At 35.8% G+C, this 22,371-nt stretch overlaps 1 protein-coding gene across 1 annotated transcript in view; it reads left to right on the top strand.

The window, feature by feature from the left end:
* LOC132198887 (uncharacterized) overlaps positions 1 to 22,371 on the top strand; it is a 106,460-nt gene that overhangs the window by 62,177 nt on the left and 21,912 nt on the right. Inside the window, exons 2-3 of the mRNA XM_059623168.1 lie at positions 19,419 to 19,551; positions 19,983 to 20,063. Of these exons, the coding sequence (XP_059479151.1) occupies positions 19,419 to 19,551; positions 19,983 to 20,063 (214 nt within the window). The remainder of the gene's footprint in view (positions 1 to 19,418; positions 19,552 to 19,982; positions 20,064 to 22,371) is intronic.

Genomic DNA, 22,371 nt, shown 5'->3' with positions numbered 1-22,371 from the left:
AGAGAGGAAATGGAAAAAAAGAAGCCGAATAGCTGCAGGAAAGTTTCTTGTTTCACCCGTTGCAGGTAAAAAAGAAGAAAAAAAAAATGCTTGTTGACAGGAAGAAATATTCACCTTGTTTTGATTAAAGGCCTTTCCCAGATAAGTTTTCAATCTCATATTGAAATGACTCGAGATTTCTTGATGATTGAAAGAGATGAGGAAATTCCCAATTCTCGTCAAAACAGACTCATTTTGCAGACCCTGTCAGAATTTTATATTGATCCCAATATTAATTCAATGGTGGAATATTGTATAAATATTTTAGAATTATTTCTCCAATAATCGTTTCTGCCAGGGGAGATTTAAAAAAAACTTTATTATGTAAAGAAAATTGTGATTTTGAATAAAAAACATTCAACAAGTTTCACCCGTTTGGGGTGCAAGTTTTTAATAATCATATTTTTTCAGTATTTATTTTTTTTCATTCTTTCTAGTTCAAGAATTAAATAATTCCTGGAGAGTGACATTGAAATCGCTTTTTCAGCGAGCCATGCAAAAGTTTTAGACCATTTTCCGAGCTGGTAGAAATGGTGGTGCGCAAGAAATCTCTGGTTGCAGACACGCAATTTCTGCGTTAGTGATAAATGACTTGCGGAGGGTGACGGCGAAATAATCTGGAAACACGGCAATTAATTGTCGCCTGTGGAGCTTTTTTGTTGCTGCTTGTCCGTGTGACGAGCAAGAGCTTGATGAAAATTGAATTTTTCCGCAACGAAAGAAACGCAGCTGCGATAAGGAAGAGGTTGTAATTTGTTGCAGCTCTCGGGGTTGTTGGAAAACTGAGTGAGCTAATCCCGGCTCGAACAAATTGCTCAATTCCGTGCGTGTTTGACTTCATTAGTTCACTTTGAGTTCTCTATGACGATCAAAACAGCCTTCTTTGGGAGGTGCAATTTACTTCTTTCCACATAAAAGATAAATGATGAAATAAAAATGATAAATGAAGTAGAGATGAAAATAGAAACAAATGGCCTTTTTTTAAACGCTGAAGCTTATAAAACTTTAAAATTTATGAAATTGAATTCTATAAAAGTCCGGATAAAATTTCCGGAATAATCACAGTTTGCAACTGATATGTTTTTTCTGTAAAATCAGTTCCTTGCCTAGTCAGATGAGCCTAAATTTTAATAGTCTTTTACGGCCTCCCAGGAGATTTGTCTTCCACGACTCTCTATATTTATAGTCACAGCTTATTTTTTTTTATCTCTTTCACGGTTGTTAAAAATTCAGCAGAAATCGATACCCGCTTATTCGCTCGGAAGTCTGTCAAGAGTTTGACAGGCCTCGTTATATTTTATCTTTCCCACGACGTTCCGCGGCTTAAAAAGCAGCCGTGATATATTGTACCCCTTTCTTACGAAGTGCATAAGATTTCTCACTTGGCCGTGCTGCGAGGCGTTCTTGATTAAGGCAGCATAATTCCACGCCATTATTAACGGCCGTGTCAAGATTGCACATTTCATCGGGGCAGAATTAACGCGATTGGCCATTATTTCGGCGGAAATTTTAATTAACTAGACCTCCTCAATGAGAGAGAGGAGGAGCGGCTCAGCATTGTGCGAAATCGATTTGCGAACGCGCCCGCTCGGCGAACGGAAGAAGGAGATAATTTTAAATTTGTCCTGTTCGCGCTCACTCGTGTTAAAAGGCAATCAAGACGCGAGGGCGGAGGGAAAATGAAAATTTACGGCGCGACTCCAATTTCGCTCGCCGATAAAGACGTATTCTCCGAGATTTAATCTCTCACTTTTGCGCAAACTGCTCCTCTCATATATTCGCGCACAGGCGGAATTGATTAATTGAATTTTTTACATCCGTCGAGGGATGCTAATGTATGCAGAAAAGCGGGCAAAAAGAGTGTATAATGAATTCAGGCCTTTTGTGACGTGCTTTTAACTCGGTGCACGCACCGCCCGCCTGCTTTCAGACGGTGCTGCTCTTTCTTCATGCATACACGAACATCAAGCCGTCATTTTTCATGCAGCCGGCTGCTTTTTTGATATTAAAACGACGGACGGCCGTCGGATATTAAGATCGTTTGCAAATCACTTCCCTCGCCTTTGTTCTTGAAACATTTGCATCAGCCAGAGCAACACGCTGCTTTTCCCAGACTTTAAGATGTTGTTCGCTTCAATATTTTTAGCTCGTTGAAATTTTAAGTGCATAACTTTTGTTAAGTCTGTAGACAGGAATACTTTTTGTAAGTTTTCGTGTTTTTTGTAAACTATTTTTCATTTACCAACATAAATATTCTTTGAAGTTTTATTTAATTAGAATTTCTGAGATGTGCTGAAAACTTTCTAGGAATTTAACAGATAAAAATGGTTAAACGTTTTATGTGCATTTTTGACACTACGATTTGTTTTATATTAAAAAAAAATAAGGCGCATAAAAAAATGGTTATTTTCTTTTTAATTTTAAAATAAAGTAATTTTTTTTGCTGGATCATTAAATTTTGTCTAAACGTTTGGTCTAATTGTAAGTATTCCTTTTTTCTAAACTATACATTTTATTATAATTTGTTATTAAATCAGTAGTTTTAACAATGCAATTGCAACAATGCAATTAAATAAACACAGAAAATTTAATTTTTCACCTTACAGACCTAAATATGTGAATGAGATGAGTGCGGCATTATTTTCAGTATATGAATTATTTCAGTCTTTCACTTACAATATTTTTCCACCAGGGAAGATTCCCAGCACCTTAAATGAAGCCTGACATATTAAAATGCGCCTGCACGAATTAATTATAATTTCCAAGCAGCAGCAAAACTCCTCTGTGTGTTCCATTCTTTTTACCGGGAAAGAGACTTTTCATTTAGTTTTCCCTTTGCGTCGCGCAATATTAATCAGTCGCTGCGCAGCCAGAGTACGGCCGGAATTCAATTTCACGAGTAAATTTTCTTATTTGCGTGGCGGCTTTAATTGAGTTTTTCGCCTCGGGGTTTCTGCTCTCCAGTTTCAATTTGCATTAGAAATACGCCGGCTCCTCGCGAATATAAAATCAAATTACAATTGCATGGAGTGCGCTCGAGTCGGATGCAAATGTCATACCAGCCATGGTGTAGCGAGAATCAACTCGGCTGAATTAATTTCAAGTTGGTAAATTGTGCTCCGTTAAATTTAGTGCAGTTACATTTTCTTTTATAGGAAAATTTTATCTGCATAAATTTTATCAGACATGTAAATTTGTATAATTCGTCCTTAAACTTAATCAAAATAATTTTATAAAAAGGTAATATAAAAATATAAATTGCTCTACAATTTTTGGAATTTATTTTATTTGAAACAATGAATGTCGGAGCTTTTATATTTCCTCAATAAAGTGATTTTTAGAATCAAAAAATATATTAGATTTAAAAATTAAAAGCTTTTAAATTTCTTATTGGTATTTTTTAGTATTTACTTTGTGACTTTTTAAATTCCTGGAAAATTATGTGAATATTTTTAAAAACGTCTTTTTCTTCTATTGGCTGATTTTGATACAATTTCCTTTTCTTTTTGATAAGATTATGAGGTGTCCAGCACTGATCATTTAAATCAAAGAAGATTATTAAAAATATTTCTGCAAGAAAAGTCGCTTCTTTTACTACTGAAAATAAATAAATTAAATATAATCTAATCTTGTTATTCAAATGGCAAAAACGTCACAAAATTTTTAAATTGAATTATTACAAGGCATAATAAATAAATAATTCATAATTTAAAAAAAAAAATAAAGCAGCCCAAGTTTCAATAAATACAGAAAATACTGTCGTACTTTCATGGGAAAAGAATTGTTAAAAAGGGCCAGCGTGAGTCGCCCAATTTGCATTCTCTAAGCTCCTATGCAAAGGACCCAAAACCATGAATCCTATTTAAACAAGAGCCCGGTCATGTGTGTGTGCAGTGCGTGGCATGGCCAAAAGTGGAATTTTCCCATCAAGCTTGGCTCTCCTCGCATCACAGAGTCGAGAAACGGCAGTTTACTCTGGGGACTTTCCTCCGGCAAACCTTGGCAGATCCTTGCAGAGGACCGTGCATCCTTATGCAAAGGTATTTGCTCGGCGTACGTTATTTGCCTGCAGCAAGCGAATCTCCTTGAGATACGTGGGCTGGCTTACTACGGTGTGTATTAAGAGAGAGAAAGCCAACGTAATCCATGCGTATGTGCCAGACAGGTGCATTAAGAGCAAAGCATTAAGCAGAGGTTTCTTGTGATGAAATGTTGCACCGTGAAATTTTGTGTATTCAAATGGTCGTTGATAATATTCATCCTAAATTTTCTCCGTTTAACCAGAAAATAGAAAAATTGTTTATTTTTTATCTTGTTTATGGTGCATATATCACAATGAAATCGTTAGCAACGTGATTTTTTAACTATAACTCTAATAAATTCTTTTTAGGATAAGCTAATTTTTATAATTTTACAACAATAAATATTTAACTCAAAATTAATACGATTCAACTTTTGATTATTCAATAACCAAGACCTATGGTTTGACTTGATTTAATGAAAGTTTATTTAGTTCGAGAGCTAATTCAATAACATTTATAGAAAATTCAAATAATAATAGAAAATAATTATCTCTCCCAATCTTCATTTATGTTTTATAATTGTGAATAATGGAGCAATCTGATATCTTTTGATAGATTTACCAGCACACAAGGAAAATTCTATGGGAAGGTCATTCATCTCGTAATTACCTGTCGGCAAAAGCCTTTGAAGAGCTCCGACGGCGAAAAACGTCGGTTGCAGTCGCGCAAAAGTGCATCCGCCTAGTTCATTCAATTATCCCTCGTACATGTGGGCAAAGAAGTGATCGACAGGTGCTGTGCCATAAAAGGACCTGTAGTCAGCAACTCGTCGTCTGTCCATTGACCCAGTTCGTAGCCCTCACTGCTAATTACCTTCTCGTTTACCAACGCAAACACGTACATGCTGAAAGAGAGAAAAAATTAACGAATCTGATCTGATAACGCAGGAAGGAAGGAGAAACGGTCATTTTTCAGACCAAATTAATGACGACGCGTTGAATCATCCCTAGGCCGTGGAAAAATGTACTCCGACAGTACTTTGTATCAATCTGTCAGGATCAGAGTTTGTTTGATATGTGAGCACGAACTGGATAAAGGATGAACTTTTGGTCCTTTTGGAGAGAATTTCTGGTTAAGCGGATTTTTCACCCCAGCAAGCGTGATTTGAAAGTTTTTTTTTTTATAAAGTGGATCAATTTGTTTAGGGCGAGGAATTAAGTTCGGAAATTTACTTTTTCAAAATTTTGACAAAGTAAAATTGCTGGATTAAAAATTTAAAAAATAATTTGTAAATAAATTGAATGTCATTATAATAATTTGGTTGAAGAAACAAGAATAATAAATTTAATAATATTTGCGCTTTAAGATATTCCAATAAGATACACCAACAAATTTCCTCGGTGTTAGAGTTTTCCGTCTTATTATTTTTATCTTTTTAAGGCGATGACAAAAACAAACAAAACTCTCAGCTTTCCTTTTCCGACTCGTACTGTTGGGCTCTTTGCTTTTTATGTATGTTTGGCATAAACGAGGGGACTTTTTATTCGTCGCAGGCAATATCAGGGCGAATCTGGGAAAATACAGTTATTTACTTTATCAATCGAGAGAACGCCGGCGTCCCGCGAGCTGCAAATGTCAATGTTGTTATTTTTTGTGTGCAAATGTGCCTCGCCTGCCAAGACCCGTCCGGAGAGAGATAGCAGCACCATGGCAATTCAGAATAATCACACAAGCAGGGGCTGTAAAAATGCATGCGCCAAACGTGACGTGATTCGATATTTTTGGATTATATCCGGTGCCGCGGCACATGATAAAATAAAATTGCCACTCTGCTTTGTCAGACTAGCCGCACGTTGTGTATAATTTTCAGAGTTGGTGTAATTGAAAGTTTCAAATAAATGCCAGTTGTTAAATATTATTTCAATTTTGTGGCGTGACTGGAGCCAGCACGACATAATATATATGTATGAAGTCATATAAAATAAAAAGCATTAAAGGCCCTCATTAGAAATTTTTTCTTAAAAATAGACAAAATTTCATGACCGCGATTGGAAAATTCGCATCCGTAACCGATAAAAACGAGTTTTCATGAGGTCCTTTACTCACTACGAAAAATTTGAACATTATCTAGGGAAAGTCTATCTCAAGTAATTAATGAATTAAAAAATGATATGATTTAGAAATTGGAATTAGTTGGATTTATTATTATCAAATTGTCAAAAATAATAATCAAATAAAACTAATTCCAATTTCCAAATCATACGGCTTTTAATTTCAAAATATTTAATATTTTTTTTTTAATTGAGATAGACATTCCCATTTTATGAAATGATGAATATTTTTGTATAACCTTGAATAATAAATACTTTAAAATTCAATGAATGAAATACTTAATAATCTCATTTGGAAAAATTGCAGTGATCAAATCTGCAAAATAACGTTTTCATCCTTTTTCCTATTACTCCGGGTATGGCAAAAAGTCGCATCTGCGATAAATTGAATTGAAATTGCATAGCACCCAACCAACTCCTTCCTCGCCAGTGGTAATGCAAATTGCACTCAATAACGGCTTGGCTGTCGCCGGGGGATGCAATTTGCAGTTGACAAGAGGGAGTTGCATTTCTCACGTGTAAATTTAGCTCCGGTGATGCATCGGAGGCATTAATACCGCTTGACATCTGCTCCAGACTGGACCCTTATCGCTTTCATTCATCATTCCGATTATCGGTGGTTGCGATCTCGAGCGAGCCGATGATGTACCGTTTTCGCTGCCCGCGCTGATAAATCACGAAATACGCAGTTTCCAGCATCACTCGCACGCTTGCGACGAGAATTCCTCCGCGTCGTTGAACATCTGGAATTGCTGCACGCCATAACCACGAGGGTGGCGCTACCCCTAACAATCCTCCTTGGTCCCGGCAAGCTCCCCTATGAGAAAAGCAAATCAAAAGGGAAAAGTAATAATTATTTGAAAAAAAATGAAGTCTTGGATTTATATTAAATTTTTAATTAGCCAAAAGCTTTAAATTGTTCAAAATATATTTTTTTACATACATTAATGAAGTATTGATATTTCCTTTTGAATTTATCATGCTGAATCAGGTCGATATAACCCAAATAGGTTGGAAACAGGAACACGTGCATCAACCGCGGAACATGCATATTTCACGAACAAGCAACACCCGACCCACGCACTGGAAATATTGCAAATTTGCGCGTAATTGGCTGGAAATGAACATCGCAGGCAGCTCGATGCGGAACGAATTGAGAGTTGCTGCGCGAAACAAGCAAATATCATGCATATATATTCAGCGCACCGGTCATAAATATTCCAACATCGAGCAAAAAACCCTGAGAGCAAAAGCGAAATGAAAAAGCTTCAGTGGAGGAAATGGTGAGTGGAGGAGCAGTCTTGGCGTTTATTGAAAACAGGCGCGTCAAACAAAATGCGCCAACCTGTCGCAAGTCTAAAAAGCATCAACTTGAGATTTTTTTGTAATTATTATCTTTGGGATTGAACTTTAAAGCTAAATATTTTTAATATTTTAACAATGTAAGTAATAAATTTTGAAGTTTTCTTGAAAAAAAATTATCTTCTACACTGCAATTTCCATCATTAAAATGTAAAATAGTTAGAAATAAATGCATACTTATAAATAAAAAAAATAAAAAGTGAATTTAATACTTGAGAAGACGTTAATAGAAGTGAAAAACAACGGTTCTTTTCTTCATCTTCATATTAAAATGGTTTAAAAATTTACTGATTTTGTAATAAAAAATGATCAGAGATCCTCTTCGAAAAGTATTGGCAAATGGAGGGCTCAATAAGTACTGGCAAAAGGCCGTGACTCTCAATCTGGCCGTGTCGCAGTGACTGCAATGAAAAATAAAAAGCACCTTTTCCCGAAAGGGTTTATCGCGTGGCGGACGATTGTGCCTTCACGACCAAACAAACGGCCTCTCCAACAGTCTGCCGCGAGCACACGCACGTATATGAAACGTCAACAGCAGCCTGCCCGCAGTCCGAAATATTACCCCGTGAAAAATACAACAGCCGAGGTAAAAATCAATCTGCCAAGGCACACATCCATATTGTGTTTGCTCTCGCGAGATATTGTTTCCTTGTTGGCCGAGCTGACTCTTTTCCTCTCGCAACGTGCAAGATGAGAAAAATTTCATCTTCTCGCTCCGAGACGAAAGTTCATTATTTGCCCACTTATCTCTCTTGGCTGGCACTTCCACGCTCTTCTTTTTAATTAAATTGCCGGCGCCGTTTCTCTGTTTCTAGTTGCATTTGCACACACACAGAGGATTTATGGCTGAAGTAAAAAGGGGTCGTTCTTGACGGTTAACTTTGTGAGAGTTTAGAGAAGTTTCCACAAATTGCAATTCCTAATTTTGTGGCCTAAACTTTGAAATTTCTTATTTGGTCAAAAAGTAAATTCAAATTCAATAACTGAAAAAATTTTTTGTTCTTCCAAAAGACTATTTTCTGTCCTCTAAATTTTAGTTCAAGGAAGCCATGTTTAAGCAAAATTTTTTAGCATTTGAAACTGCCAAAACATTTTACAAAAATGTAGTAAATAATTTATAATATTTTATTTTTGAAAGTGAAGCGAAAATCAGGCTTATATCCTAATTGAAAAATTTTTCATTTTAAAAAACAATGTTTATTTTTGCTCTATAAAATTATTGACGACAATTGTTTTCTAAGACTTTTAAGTAGATAAATCACTTTTTTTTAACCATTCAAATTAAAAAAATTAAAAATAATTTCCATCTTAATATTTATGAATCATTGAAAACGAAAAAAACCGAATGTATCCTTGGGCTTATTTGTGTCTGGTGCGATATCAGCCCACAGTGAATAGATGTTTCAGTTTCAGTAGGTAAGGAATAAGCAGGTTTCCGCAAACACGACGAGCATCTCAAGCCGGCTTATTTATTATTTCTCACGAAAGCAGAGGTGGCGTGTCTTGCCTCGGCACAATATACGCGATTCCTTTTGAGGGAAATTAAACCACTGTGAATTTGCTTTACGCTCAGTCAGCGAAAGTGAAAGTTCAGCTTTTGATCTGACGTCGTTTCTCACGCCCCAAACTGAACTACCTAAAGTTTAAAAGGGGATGAACTGCCGAGTGACAACAACAATAATTAGTAAACTTGCTATTTCGTCCTTTGCGAGTCAGAGAAAAACATCGAGCTTTTAATTAGCCTGGACTTTGTTTGCGAGTCTGTGCAAAATAAACACCTATGTTTGCCAATCGCAATATAGCTTCGTTGTAAATCATTGTAAAAAAGAAGAAAATTTCCCAACGCGATGGAAAAAGTGAAGGCGTTTTTTGGAGGTAATTAAATTTCTCACACACTGCGTGGCATCAGCATTTTTATTTTCTTCTAAAGGATAAAAAAGCGGTCCAGCTTTTACGGCAGTTGTTAGTTCGGCAAAATAAGTTACTGGATGCGGAGGTTACTTGTTGGTCGACTGCTTTCCATCCTTTCTTACAGCAACTTTTTTGCCGCGTTGGAACGGAGAAAAATACAGAAGAAGTTTGCAATTTCTATGAAGTCTTTTTGAGAATGAAGAAAAATAATGTTGTTTCCTTTTCGCAGATAGGAAAGTGGAAAGTAGCACGTGAATTACGGACAAATTTGCGCACAACTATATTCTTTCATGCATATAATATAGGAAACAACTTTTCAATTCAAAATGTGCTTTCCTATGATTTCAATTTCAGGGTGAAAGTTTTTGAAGAACCCCTGAAAATTATTCGAGAGATAAAAATATCATATCTGATAGACCGTGTTGGGTGCGAGAGCAAATTAATGCTTTTAATTAATCCACCTCCGGCGTTATAAGCCGCCGACGTAAAATTTTGATTAAAAGCCTCGTTTCTTTTTTCATCGTAAGAAAAAAAAAGAGGAGGAAACGCTTGAAGTTCTCATTTTGCTTGAGCGATAAATCCTTTTTGTTGCTTGCTTTAATTACATACAAGACGCGCTCCGGGCGTAAAATTAAAAAGCATGGTTCATATCATAAATCTGCAGGAGCTTAAAGGAATTTCAACAACATAAATAAAAAATTGTTCATTTTTTAACTTTTTATACAATATCGAGCCGGTCCTAAAATTAATCGATGGATATTTGAACTGATTTGAAAATGCGACCTAATTTAATAATTATTTTCAATTGACATTTAAAAATAATTTATTATCAATGATAAACCATAAAAAAATTTATTAAGAAAATAATTAATATTGTATATCAAATCTGATTAGTTAATACCAACAATTTCAATTCAATGTTTAAATTAAATAGTTTAAAATTAACAAAGTTTAAAAAAAATTGTGTACATATATTTAATTTGAGAGTTAAAAGATTAAACAAAAAAATCTAGGTGTTTGTATTTAGCTCTAAATTTTACGATTACAATTCTTCTCCCACCGTTTTTATTACGTTCGCACACTACGAGGCAGGCGAATTTACAGCTCCCTTAAATCTCTCTTGCTCTTGCTCTCTTTCCTTGGGGTAACGCAGACATTGTTTACTGCGCTGTATAAATTACTCTCGAGGAATGCGCGTGCCATTTTTTTTTATTTCACTTCGCACTCTCTTGCTGCGAATTCCCTTCTGCGTGCACGAACCGTTCAAGTTTCATTATTTTGTGCTCCTCTATCAGCGCAAAAAATAATAATGGGCCAAAAAAGCAGGAGAATTCACATGAATTATTAAATTGTAAGTATAGAGGCTGCTCCCGGTTCGATTTTGGGTGCAGGATCTCCTGAAAAGTTTCCCCGAGAAAGGGGACACCGACACTCTGTTGGTGGCGATAATGGAATTACATAATAGAGGGAGTCAAGTTTCTCCAAAGTTATATAATGATGAAATTCTTTGGCGAAAGTTTGCTGTCAGGGTGAAAATTTGAAAAATTTTACTCTCGAGCTGCGAGTCGGAGCGATTATTTTTAATTGTCCGAGGGCACCTTTTACATTCTTCATTATGCGGAGACGGGAAATGAGCGCAGTTTTACCTTCTCATTAAAACGTTTCGTGCGTTCTGTGGTCTCTTTGCTAAAACCACCGCGCTGGAAGATTTTGGTTGGTGCTTTCCATGTTGTGTTGTTTGCTTGGAAAACTTGAAACTTCATTTAAATCTACTGGAATATGGCAAGACGAAAAAGATATAATTTTAAATAAAATGTTAATTGTACTTAAAAAAGTTATAAAAGTAACCTAAGAAATGATTTATTGCTCTAATTTTATTTTCAGTATGACTCATTTTTAATATATGTGAAGTTTTTATTTTTCATAAAAAAAAATTTAAAAAAATTGTAGCTGAAAAAGTTAAAGGTTGAAAGAAATTCACTAAATCTCCAAGTTTTCCTATCACTTTTAAAAATTATAATCGCAACAAAATTCAATTTCACGTAGACATGAATTCGGAATTTTTTTTGTCATTAAATACTACGTGGAAATTTGCCTTTTTTTTGCAAAAATGGTTTTTCAGTTTATTACATTTGACCTTTATTTTTAAGAGAGCTCTTCCTTTGTTTTAACTGTCCACGTCATTGAGTGTGCGATGCGGTCACATTCAATTAATGAGGCTCACTACTTCATTGTCAAAAGTCCGGCGAAGCTTGCAAAATTCGTGCCTTCGGTGAATGAGCGACTTTGATGAGCCCTTTTTAATTAACTCTCTCTGTCGGAAGAGCAAAGGGCACCACTCGGCTAATTTAGCCCTTAACTCGATTCCCACGCGCTTACCTCATAACTTTTCTGTTTAAACTTTGGACCGCGCTCGGAGCGGAGACACGACGACATCTTCAAGTTGGCAACCGAGAGAGGGTTTCTCGGGAACCGAATTTCAGTGGGCGGAATTCCTGCTGCGAAGGCAAGCAAGCCTATCATGCTAATGAAATCTAAATGCGAATTTGATTTCCCGCTACCTGCCTTTGACTCGGTGTCACGTGTCTTTGTGATTTCACATACCTGCAGGCTTGCCTTTGTATAATGATAATTCTATTGTGGTTTTCCATGCTGTTATTTCCGAGAAGGGAAATCCTCTGTTAAATTTGTAATCCAATTTTGGTGATATGCGCAATCCTTTTAAAATGTTTTTTCTTTTTATCAGAGAAAATTATCAATTCTTCGATCATTGAAATTTAAATTTTTTAAATTAACAATGACTTTTATCTCTAAATTTAAAAGTGATTGATGTTCAATTAAATTTGTAATCACAATTTATTGGCCATTGCAAAAAGTGATTTGAAACTTTTTATGAATTTAATATTTTACAATATCCTTATAAAGTTTCCGCATAGCCTAGAAATTAAAAAGTCTCAATATCAAAAAGTTTTTGGTTGTGCAAAAACTGAGCAAAAAATGTTGCGGAAAAAACGCGATATTAAAATTAAATTGTTCCCAAATTAACAAGCGGATGATGGTTTTGCACGGCCGCAGTGCTCCGCCGTGCGGCAAAAACGTATTAAACAGCACATTTAATTAAAACCGCGAAGCAACCTTGACACACACGATCAAATGGCCGACCTTTGAAGTGCACTTTTTTCGGCATCCGCAATAAATCTCATTACCTTGTCAGCGCTGGAAAAAAACCAGCGAGACGATGTTTATATTTTCAGAGAGGAAAAACAAGCGGCGCGCGGACATATGAAAATTGGCTTTAATAAAGTATGCAGGCGGAAAATAAAGTAGTGTTTCGCAATCAGAGCGCGGCAAACCCTTTTCACAATGGGAAATGTCCCGCGTGCGTTAATCCCGACGGGACATTTTTCACCGCGCGCAGCATTAATTTCCGGATTTCGCCCTCTCGGACGCGAAAGGGTGCGAGTTTTGTGTATTTGAGTAGCTGTTGATTTTGATTGCTCACTCGCAGCTTCATAATTTTTAGCCGAGTAATCAGTCAAAATATCGCTTCATGGGCTCTTAATTGTTATTTGACAATAATTTTTATTCTTAAATTAAGGAATTAAAATATTGTTTTACTTAAACTTATACCAAATAATGAGCAAAAGATATTCAAATAAGCCAATATTTCCATTATTGTTCATTATTTATCCTAAAAATGAAATCTGATTGAAATAATAGCAAGTTTTCAAAAGTTAAATTGATATAAAAATCAACGAATTGTTGTATAAAAATATTACAATCAAAATTTGAAAGGGCTCGAGGCAATTTCAAGCACGCGGTACCAGTTGTGACCCGGCGAATGATATTTTCCATCGCAAACCAGAGACACGCCAACGAGCATCTCACATTCAGTGCGGGCTCGCCGAATTTATGAAGATGTCCCGAAAATGATAGTCGTGACTTATGTGCACGCGCGGCTCGCTTTTCGCTCTAGAGACATGAGGGTCTTGTTGAATAAAAAGCGAGGAAGAACAAAGCAGAAAAAAGAAGACGAATCTTATTATTTATGCGTGTGTTGAAGCAGCCAGCAGGGCTGACTTGTGAAATTGCGTCACCATACCGCTTTTTTGCTGCTTTTCATCAAAGCTTTGTTTTTTGCTCGGCAAACGCTAAAAAGGCTGAAAAGCTGGCGGATTTGTTTTAGCCTGTGCAAATAATTCAATTGATTGGCTTTAGGGACTACCTATATTTTACATTTAGCATCGTTCTATTTAAATACTTGCAATCAAACGCAATCCCACGAGTCATTCTTTTTTTGTGAAAGCAGGGGAAGAATTTCAAATCAAAGTGGGAAAAAGAGTCCTTTTAAATTGATTTACCAAATAAACAACAATGAAAATAATATCAAAATTAATTAATGCAATTAATTATTTGGATTTTTTGTCATGGAAATTTATTTCTTTTTCGCAAAACTCAAAAAAATTACACCAGATTTTTTAATTATTGCAGTAGGTTTTAATTTTTAGCATTTTTCTTTGTATTATAAAAAAGGAATCAATTTCCGGGTGCGTCCAGGAAAGATTTGAGGGTAAATGTTAAAAATTTTTCTTGAAAACATGCCATTCCAATTTTCAAGTATGTTGTTGGGGTGGTCAAGAGGCCTCGCTCACCAAATTTTCAAGTCAAAATAAGGGGTGCTTTTCCGGGAAATCAGATTTTTCCAAAAACAAAAAATATGGAATTTCTTTGCTCCTATTGAGAAATTATTAATGATCTTTTCACTTCCAAACGTAACTTTTTACGCCCGACAACTTTTCTGTTGACAACTTTTGCGTAGGTCAAAGGTCAAGGTCACTAAATTGCAAATTTCACTTTCTGACGCAATTTTCGCAAAGAAGCACCCCTCAGAAATTTTTCGCAGTATAGGAAAAAATGTAGCCCCAAGTGTGTAGAACAACATCCTTGATTTCCAGAATGGCATTATTTTTAGTTTTTTAATTAATTTTAAATGAATATTAAAAAACAGTGAAAAATCGCTTTTCCGCAATAGAAAGTAATTTTCAAACAGCGATAACTCATTTTCTGTTAGAGATACGCAAAAATGTTATAGAACAAAAAGGATTTGTTTTGACTTTTTGCATCCAGCCATGTATTGTTTATACAGGTCAGATCACTTGGGGTCATTGACCTCAGTGACCTGTGACCTTAAAGAGCAGTTTAATGAATATTTGGCACATAGTTAAGAAGAACTATTTTATGGAATGGTTTTAATAAGCTCATTTCCCACAAATTATTTTTAGAGGTCACAGGTCACCGAGGTCAATGACCCCAAGTGACCTGACCTGTATAAACAATACATGGCTGGATGCAAAAAGTCAAAACAAATCCTTTTTGTTCTATAACATTTTTGCGTATCTCTAACAGAAAATGAGTTATCGCTGTTTGAAAATTACTTTCTATTGCGGAAAAGCGATTTTTCACTGTTTTTTAATATTCATTTAAAATTAATTAAAAAACTAAAAATAATGCCATTCTGGAAATCAAGGATGTTGTTCTACACACTTGGGGCTACATTTTTTCCTATACTGCAAAAAATTTCTGAGGGGTGCTTCTTTGCGAAAATTGCGTCAGAAAGTGAAATTTGCAATTTAGTGACCTTGACCTTTGACCTACGCAAAAGTTGTCAACAGAAAAGTTGTCGGGCGTAAAAAGTTACGTTTGGAAGTGAAAAGATCATTAATAATTTCTCAATAGGAGCAAAGAAATTCCATATTTTTTGTTTTTGGAAAAATCTGATTTCCCGGAAAAGCACCCCTTATTTTGACTTGAAAATTTGGTGAGCGAGGCCTCTTGACCACCCCAACAACATACTTGAAAATTGGAATGGCATGTTTTCAAGAAAAATTTTTAACATTTACCCTCAAATCTTTCCTGGACGCACCCTTCCACCTTTTTTTTATAATCTCCTAATAAAATCTACTTTCCTATCTGCTTTTTTTTTAATCAATCGACTTTTAATCAACATTCTGCCCTGAAAGCGTTTTTAATTAATTTTCTCCTCGGTTTTTACAAATTGCAAAAGGCAATTAATTGGAATATCATCAAAGGAACTTTTTCCAGAAGTTTTTTTAATACATAATTTATTCCTTTGCGAGTTTGTTGGGTTTCCCAAACGTACGGAGGAAATAATTGCACGACATATAGGCTGTCGCTCCCTTTTAACTTGGACGACTTCACAGTCAATTTGGCTTGTGCCTTTTCGCAAAGTGAATCGGCAGGTGAGTGAGTGGCTGCGCCTCGAGCAACTCGGGATGATAAGTCGCCCGGGGACGATGGGAATTCTGATGACTGCGCGCGACGAATTATTACTGCTACTTCGCTCTCTCTCATTACGACCGTCCTCGTCGTGTTCTGATTGTCTCCCGAGGTATTGAATTGCTTCCAATTTAATTGCACCGTCGGCACTAATTAGGAACGCGAGCGATTCTAAGATTAAATTGTGAATGGCGAGAGACTGAAATTTGATCCTCTCGGGCGACGGATGAGCCGAATCTAAATTTGTTCGCTTGATCGACAAGCGCTGGATTGGAAAAGATAATTTATTAGTAAAATTTAGGGCTATTCAAATAATTAAATTTGCCCCTTAGTCAATTTGGAGGTAAAATTTTATCTGCTATAAAACGGATTGCAAATTTTAATCGGATCTTCCGGTCTTTCCGCATTCTGTTTTTAATTTTTCAAAGGAAAAATTGGGAATTATTAATAATAAATACCGTTCAGTTCGTTGATTAGTAATATTATTAATACAATCATAAAATTAGAGAAATTGATTAATTATTATATTGATAAAAAATTAAATATTGGAAAAAAAACTAATTCTTGCTCAGTTTTTATCATTTACTTATAACTTCTTTGAATCACCCCAAGCCCAATTTGCGCAGTTTTCCTTCATTGAAAAGTGAATGGATGACAGGTTTATGAGTCAGCAGTAGCGAGTGGAAACGCCTGCAAAGTTGTAAATCACTCGGATTTCTTTTATGCAAAGAAAAGAAAATTCCGCAGATGCTTTCGTGGCGCAGGCAGATATGAATAATTTCCCCTGAAAATTTGTGACTTTCCATCCATTCAATCCAGCAAGATAATTTCATATTCAATCTGTTCGTCACGAAGAAATGAAAACTTGGGCCGAAAGAATCACATAAGTATAAATGAGTGCAAACTTTTTTTCCTTCTGTTAAAAATAACCAATTGGTTTGATTTTCCATTAAATTTACATATCACCGAAATTATGCACCCAAGGGTCCGTCGAGTTTAATAATGTATCGCGCTCATTACGATAGTCCGAGCTGATTATGCCCATTTCAATTGCAAACGAGCACCGTGCGAATAATTCAATGCCGACTGCGTGATCAGAATTCTGATTGTAGAGAGGAGTTTGCTCCTGGAAAATTGGAATTCCGCTCGGGCGAATCAGGTGTTGCGCGTGCCCTATACGGATGATCCTCTTAAATGTGCATCAGCGACGCATTATTTTGCAATCCGGTCGCAATTTCCACCGATACGAGTGCCACTCGCAGGGATTTCCAGCTTGTGCAACTGTACTGATGGTCATTATTTGATACTGAACAACAATACTTTTCTCTACACAAAAAAAAAACTGTAAAAAAACGCTACGAAGAATTTCTCGTTTCTTGATATCTTTAAGGTAAAATATATTTTTAAATTTAATAATTATGAGTTCCAGTCAAAGAGTTTTTATTTTTGTAAAACACATTGAGAAATTAAACAAGCTTTAAACTTTAATCCGTTTTTGTTTTAAAATTTAAATATCATGTCAATGAATGTGTAAAATTGACCATCGCTGGCCACGGTGGGTAAATTTTGGACACATTGAAAAAAAATACACTCCTAGGGATAAATTTAATATCCCCTCTTACAAAAGCTCCCGTCAAGATAATACAGAAGTTTTTTTTCCAGAGCTGAAAGCCCTCTTTTGGCGAAACATCCGCGTATTATTTTCTGACCATTGACTGTCCGTTTATCTGCCAGATCCAGAGGTGTCGGACGGTTCCTTTCCATTATCGCCCCCCTCGTTTAATGCGTCTCCAATAAGCGGCAAAAACGACCAAAAGACATAAAAATGACGACGATTCGAGAAGCGCCAGCAATCATCATTAGCACTGGCTCTAGTTTTCGGCCACTCTCCAACGCACCCCGCGCTGATTCGACTCTGGGGAGGAAGACACGCGGCTCGTAAATGGGACGTAGAAATCGCTCCCATTAGGGGTGACGATCGAATTTGTAGCAAAAAATTGCATGCACGCCAATTTCTGAGGCGAAAAAAGTTGAATGGGATTTCTGCATGTCTGGGTCGAAGGTATTATAAAAACTTGCCCATGTCTAAGGTTGTAAATTATAATGAAAAAAGAAATTTAGAACGAAAAAGTTAAATATTAGAAAAATTTAATTAAAATCAAAAAATTTTTTTTTAACTAATTTCTGGAATACTTGCATTTTTTAGAGGTCATAGGTCATCTCAAAACTTGACAGGATGTTCCAATTTGCAGGAAGCTCTAAGAATGCTATAAGTTTTGAAAAGATGCTTTCATCGATGTGGTCATAAATTAATCAGCTTCGGTCTGTATATCATAAAAATAAAATTAAATTAAATGAATTGAGAGTTTTTCACGCTGTAGTCTTGCTAAATTTGAATGGAAACAAGTTTTGCACAAAAATATTTATTTAATCTCACACTTTAAAAAACTAACAATTTTGATTGTTAAGATAAGTATTGAATGTGCGAACTGAAAATCAGCTGTGCTTGCATATTATCTTACATTTTATTCCTTACAAATAATTTCTAGTCCCGGTATATTTTGCTCTATTTTGAGATGATTATTTATTATCAAATTAATATTGTTTTATTAAAAATTTATTTGTTCAAATGTTAAAAGTCATTGACTTACCAGTTGTTGCATATTCAGCAATATTCATTTAAAGAAATATTTACAGTTAAAATACATACCTTTAAAACGATTTGTATCTTAATTTTTTTAAATTAATTTTTTCACTAACAATGAAATATTTCTAATCAGTCAATTTTGTTATTTTTAGATCAATAGGTAGAATAAAAATAGTTTTAATAGTTTCACAATAGTACAGAGGAGAGGCATTTTCCAGAAATTTGTCTCTAACTCTTGCTGTGAAAAAGATCTTGAGTTTAAACAGACCCCTGATTATGTAATATTTTGAGTTAAGAAAAAAATGGGCTTAAAAATGTTTTGTTTTTAGCAAAAGTAGCTAAAAATTTATTATAAAATTGTGATAACGAAAACTACAATAATAATATAATTTCCCTAAACAATTTATAACAGATAAAATACATTTGTCAGTAGAAATCTCCCACACCATTGAATTGAACACCAAAAAACTTGTATCCCTTTAGAAGATTTTAAATCCGGTCGCACTTCTTTGTTTTTTAAGTAGTTGAGCGTCGGAATTCTTCCCTCAAAGGGCTAATCCGGGCGTGAAAGGGGCGCGTGTGGATTTCTGGAATTTGCACCCAATAGCCGCTGCGTTTGGCTCCCTGCTGAGCCGAATGAAAATTCCGAGCGAGGCGCCAATATTTGAGATGCCAAGGAAAATTTAATCCCGGTCGTGTTTATATTCGGCAGCCAGGTCGGTGCGCGAGCGAGCGAGGGCGAGGGAGGCATTTTGAATCAGTTTACTGTTTCATAAACGGAAACGAACGGGGGTCGTGTATAATACACAATACCATCAGCGTTTCTTACACCCCGTCGTCGGCGCGTGTAACGAGAAACACCCGTGCCTCGCTTTCGGAGGAGAAGAAAATAATATAAAAAAAATACGTGGTCGCAAATTCTCCGGCCAAATTGGGTTTATATTAAAATGCAAATTTTGCTTCTTTCCAACCCGCTCTGTCTCTGCGGTGGTATTATTTTCTTTAATCGCTTCTCGCCTTGTGTTTCAGTTGGGGGCGATCCAGGAGTTTTGCGAGGCGGCGCTCAAGAATTGCCCCCCGGGGCCCATCGGACCCACCGGCCTGCCGGGCATCAACGGCGAGAAGGGCGACAAAGGAGATAGAGGCGACAGAGGATTTCCTGGTATGTAACAAATTGCTCAAATTAAAAAAAAAAAATACAAATAAATGTTTTAAAAAATGGAATTTTAAATCATTTTTTATTAACAATTTCTTGCATCATGATCTTTTCACTTTTATAATAAAACATATTAAATATTAATAAAATTTCCATTAAATTGAAATTTTTTCTTTTTCACTATTGAACTTAGTACTATATTTTTTGTTCACATTGAAGGTGATGAAAAATGAAATACTTTGTAATATATTTATCCACAGATTTTAATTTTTCTTTGTTCGCAAAATTGACTTGCCAATAATTTTTTATGAAGAACATTGATTAAATTTTAAACTTCAATTTTAGTTTAAAATTGAAAGTAATTTATGACACTTACCTGAGCACTGTCACTTTAAACATGAATAGTAATTAAATAAAAAAATTATTCTAATTCATAGGAGAGCCGGGTGTAAGAGGACCACCAGGATCTAGAGGAGAGCATGGCCTGAAGGGGCACAAGGGTGAATCAGGGTGGCCAGGTAAGAAATTATCAAGATATTTGAAAAAATATTTGTATTTTATTTTGTAAAGTGCATCAATTGGTCGAGTTATTGCAAAAGCTAGCTTGATATCTCGTAATTTTACATTTTATTTAGTAAAATAATAAAAGAATTTAAAAAAAAACTTACAGTTCATTCGAATACTCTGATTAATTTATATTGAAATATTGAATTCATGTTAACTTTCAGCCTTTTGGTAAAAATTATATTCGAACCAAATGAACTTCAATTACAAATTCACTCCAAAACTTTCTGAGGACTTTCATCCTTGTTTCACTCAGAACTACTCAGAGAGATTAGTTAGACACCCCCGCAGTGTGGGGTGAAGGTGCAGACAATTACCAGGCGCGCAATTCGTCTCCCGGCGCGCCATATTTCAATTGAATTAATTACTGCGCGGGTGTCTGGTTAGGCATCATACAGAGCCGACGGCAAGAAGTGGCGCTTTGTGGTGGTCGGCGCCGAGCATGCATATTTCATCAGCGCCGAATCATAAAATAAATATGAGAGAGCAGGCAGCGGCAGACTGTACATTTACCCCGCCATTACAATTCGGACAAAAAAAGATGCATTTCTCTCATGCAATATTTATGCGCGGCCGATTCGCTAGAGCCGCCGGGCTTCCATCTCACTGCTCCAATTTTTTTCTTGCATGGTTTTTTTCGCGTCGGAAATGAATAGAGCCGTGGGTTGCACTCTCTAGAATGATTACTAGTCATGAAACTGAACGGGTTTTATGCAAATGAGACTATATTTCTTGGAAATCGTTCAATGTACTGCACCAGTGTGGAATTTTTTACATATTAACAAAGTAAACTCAAACCGATCCAGGTCACGAGAGTGAATTGAGAGAAAAATGAGTTTTTGTGTGTTTAAGGAGGATAAAACTGCAAATGTGGAAGGAAAATAATTTGCTGGAGGGGTTGCGACATGTCAACATGTGAGCTTGTTATGCATACGGAATTTAATTCCTTCGGGGTCTCTTAAGAAAACACATTAAACATTTTCCACCCTTTGAGCCAACGAAAATAAACAAAATTTAAAACGAGCTCACTTGCCTCTGGCAAAGTGAAAGTAATCCTTTCATTCCTTTGAAAGGAATATCCTCGGAAATCTAATTCCTTTAAATTTTAGGTGTAAGACGTTCATAAAATGAAAATGTTTAATTTCGGAGCATCACCTTCTTCATATCAACAGGACGGTTTTAAGTATGAATATTAAATTCCATCTAAAAGTGCGGAAACAAATTTTTCTTAATAGAGTTTTCTCTCAACACAGAAATGAGCAAAGCCGACTTTAATTGTGTGGGCTTCGTTTTATGAAGTGTTTGACGTAGTGGAAATTTAATCAAGCCCGCGCTGGTTAAATGAAGAGGTCTCCCTTCGCCTCCTCCTTTGCGAATCATGCAATCTACAATGTTGCGCCTCTGAGATTAGGTGAAAAAAGAAGACTGCTTCTTTTCTGCGGCGCCCCAGGCCCCTGCAGTCAGACGGCGTATTAGGTTTTGCGCGCCGTCTCGTGAAACGACTTCCCTTTACTCGCCTCCAGAGCATTGCAGAGCCACGCGAGGTATCAGATTTGCTGGGCCTCGAGTGCGTTTTTCCACGACATTTTATTCTCTATATGTACTACTTTTACTAGCATCAGCTTTCTTTCTAGACTATATGTGCTGGTGAACAAAAACTTGATAGGAAATTCCTCAGGTTCAAAATCATTTGAAAAGCTAAATACTTTTTTAAAAAATTCCAAAAATTATCGTCGAATACCAATTGTTTTGGTATCAGACCTCGTATTTTGGGTTGGCAGTATTGCATGATTATGCACTGGCCGGTGACTACCGGTTTTTAACAGTATATTTCAGCAGTTTTACTAATTAATATGGCTGTTTACGGGTATTTTTCTTACATCTGATTTCTGCTTCCTTACGCTTGAAGTGTTACTTTGCTTTTGAGCTGTCTTGAGAAGTGGTTAATTGCGTATCGGAGCTTTATTTTTGCGTTTTTGTTACTGGAGGATAATTATAATTTAGTTATTTCGCAATTCATTTCGCCTACATCTACATAAATGGTTAAATATATGGTTGTTAGTAGGTGTGTTTCTTACAACTGCTTGGCATCATTTAGTTCGCTTTACGTGATTTACTGTGTTTTTCTGCTGCCTCAAGATGTGTTTTATTGTGTATTGGTGCCTTTTTTGCGTTTCTTTCTGTTTCACATAAATTATCATAACATTTTATTTTGTTAGTCAATTTTTTTATTTTGATAATTGAAATAAATTTCTATTTCAT

This window comes from Neocloeon triangulifer, unplaced genomic scaffold (genome assembly GCF_031216515.1).
Source record: "Neocloeon triangulifer isolate White Clay Creek 2 clone unplaced genomic scaffold, ASM3121651v1 ptg000013l, whole genome shotgun sequence".
Classification (NCBI taxonomy): domain Eukaryota; kingdom Metazoa; phylum Arthropoda; class Insecta; order Ephemeroptera; family Baetidae; genus Neocloeon; species Neocloeon triangulifer.
The sequence above is the reverse complement of the archived record's forward strand: the minus strand, read 5'-3'. Positions and strand labels throughout refer to the sequence as shown.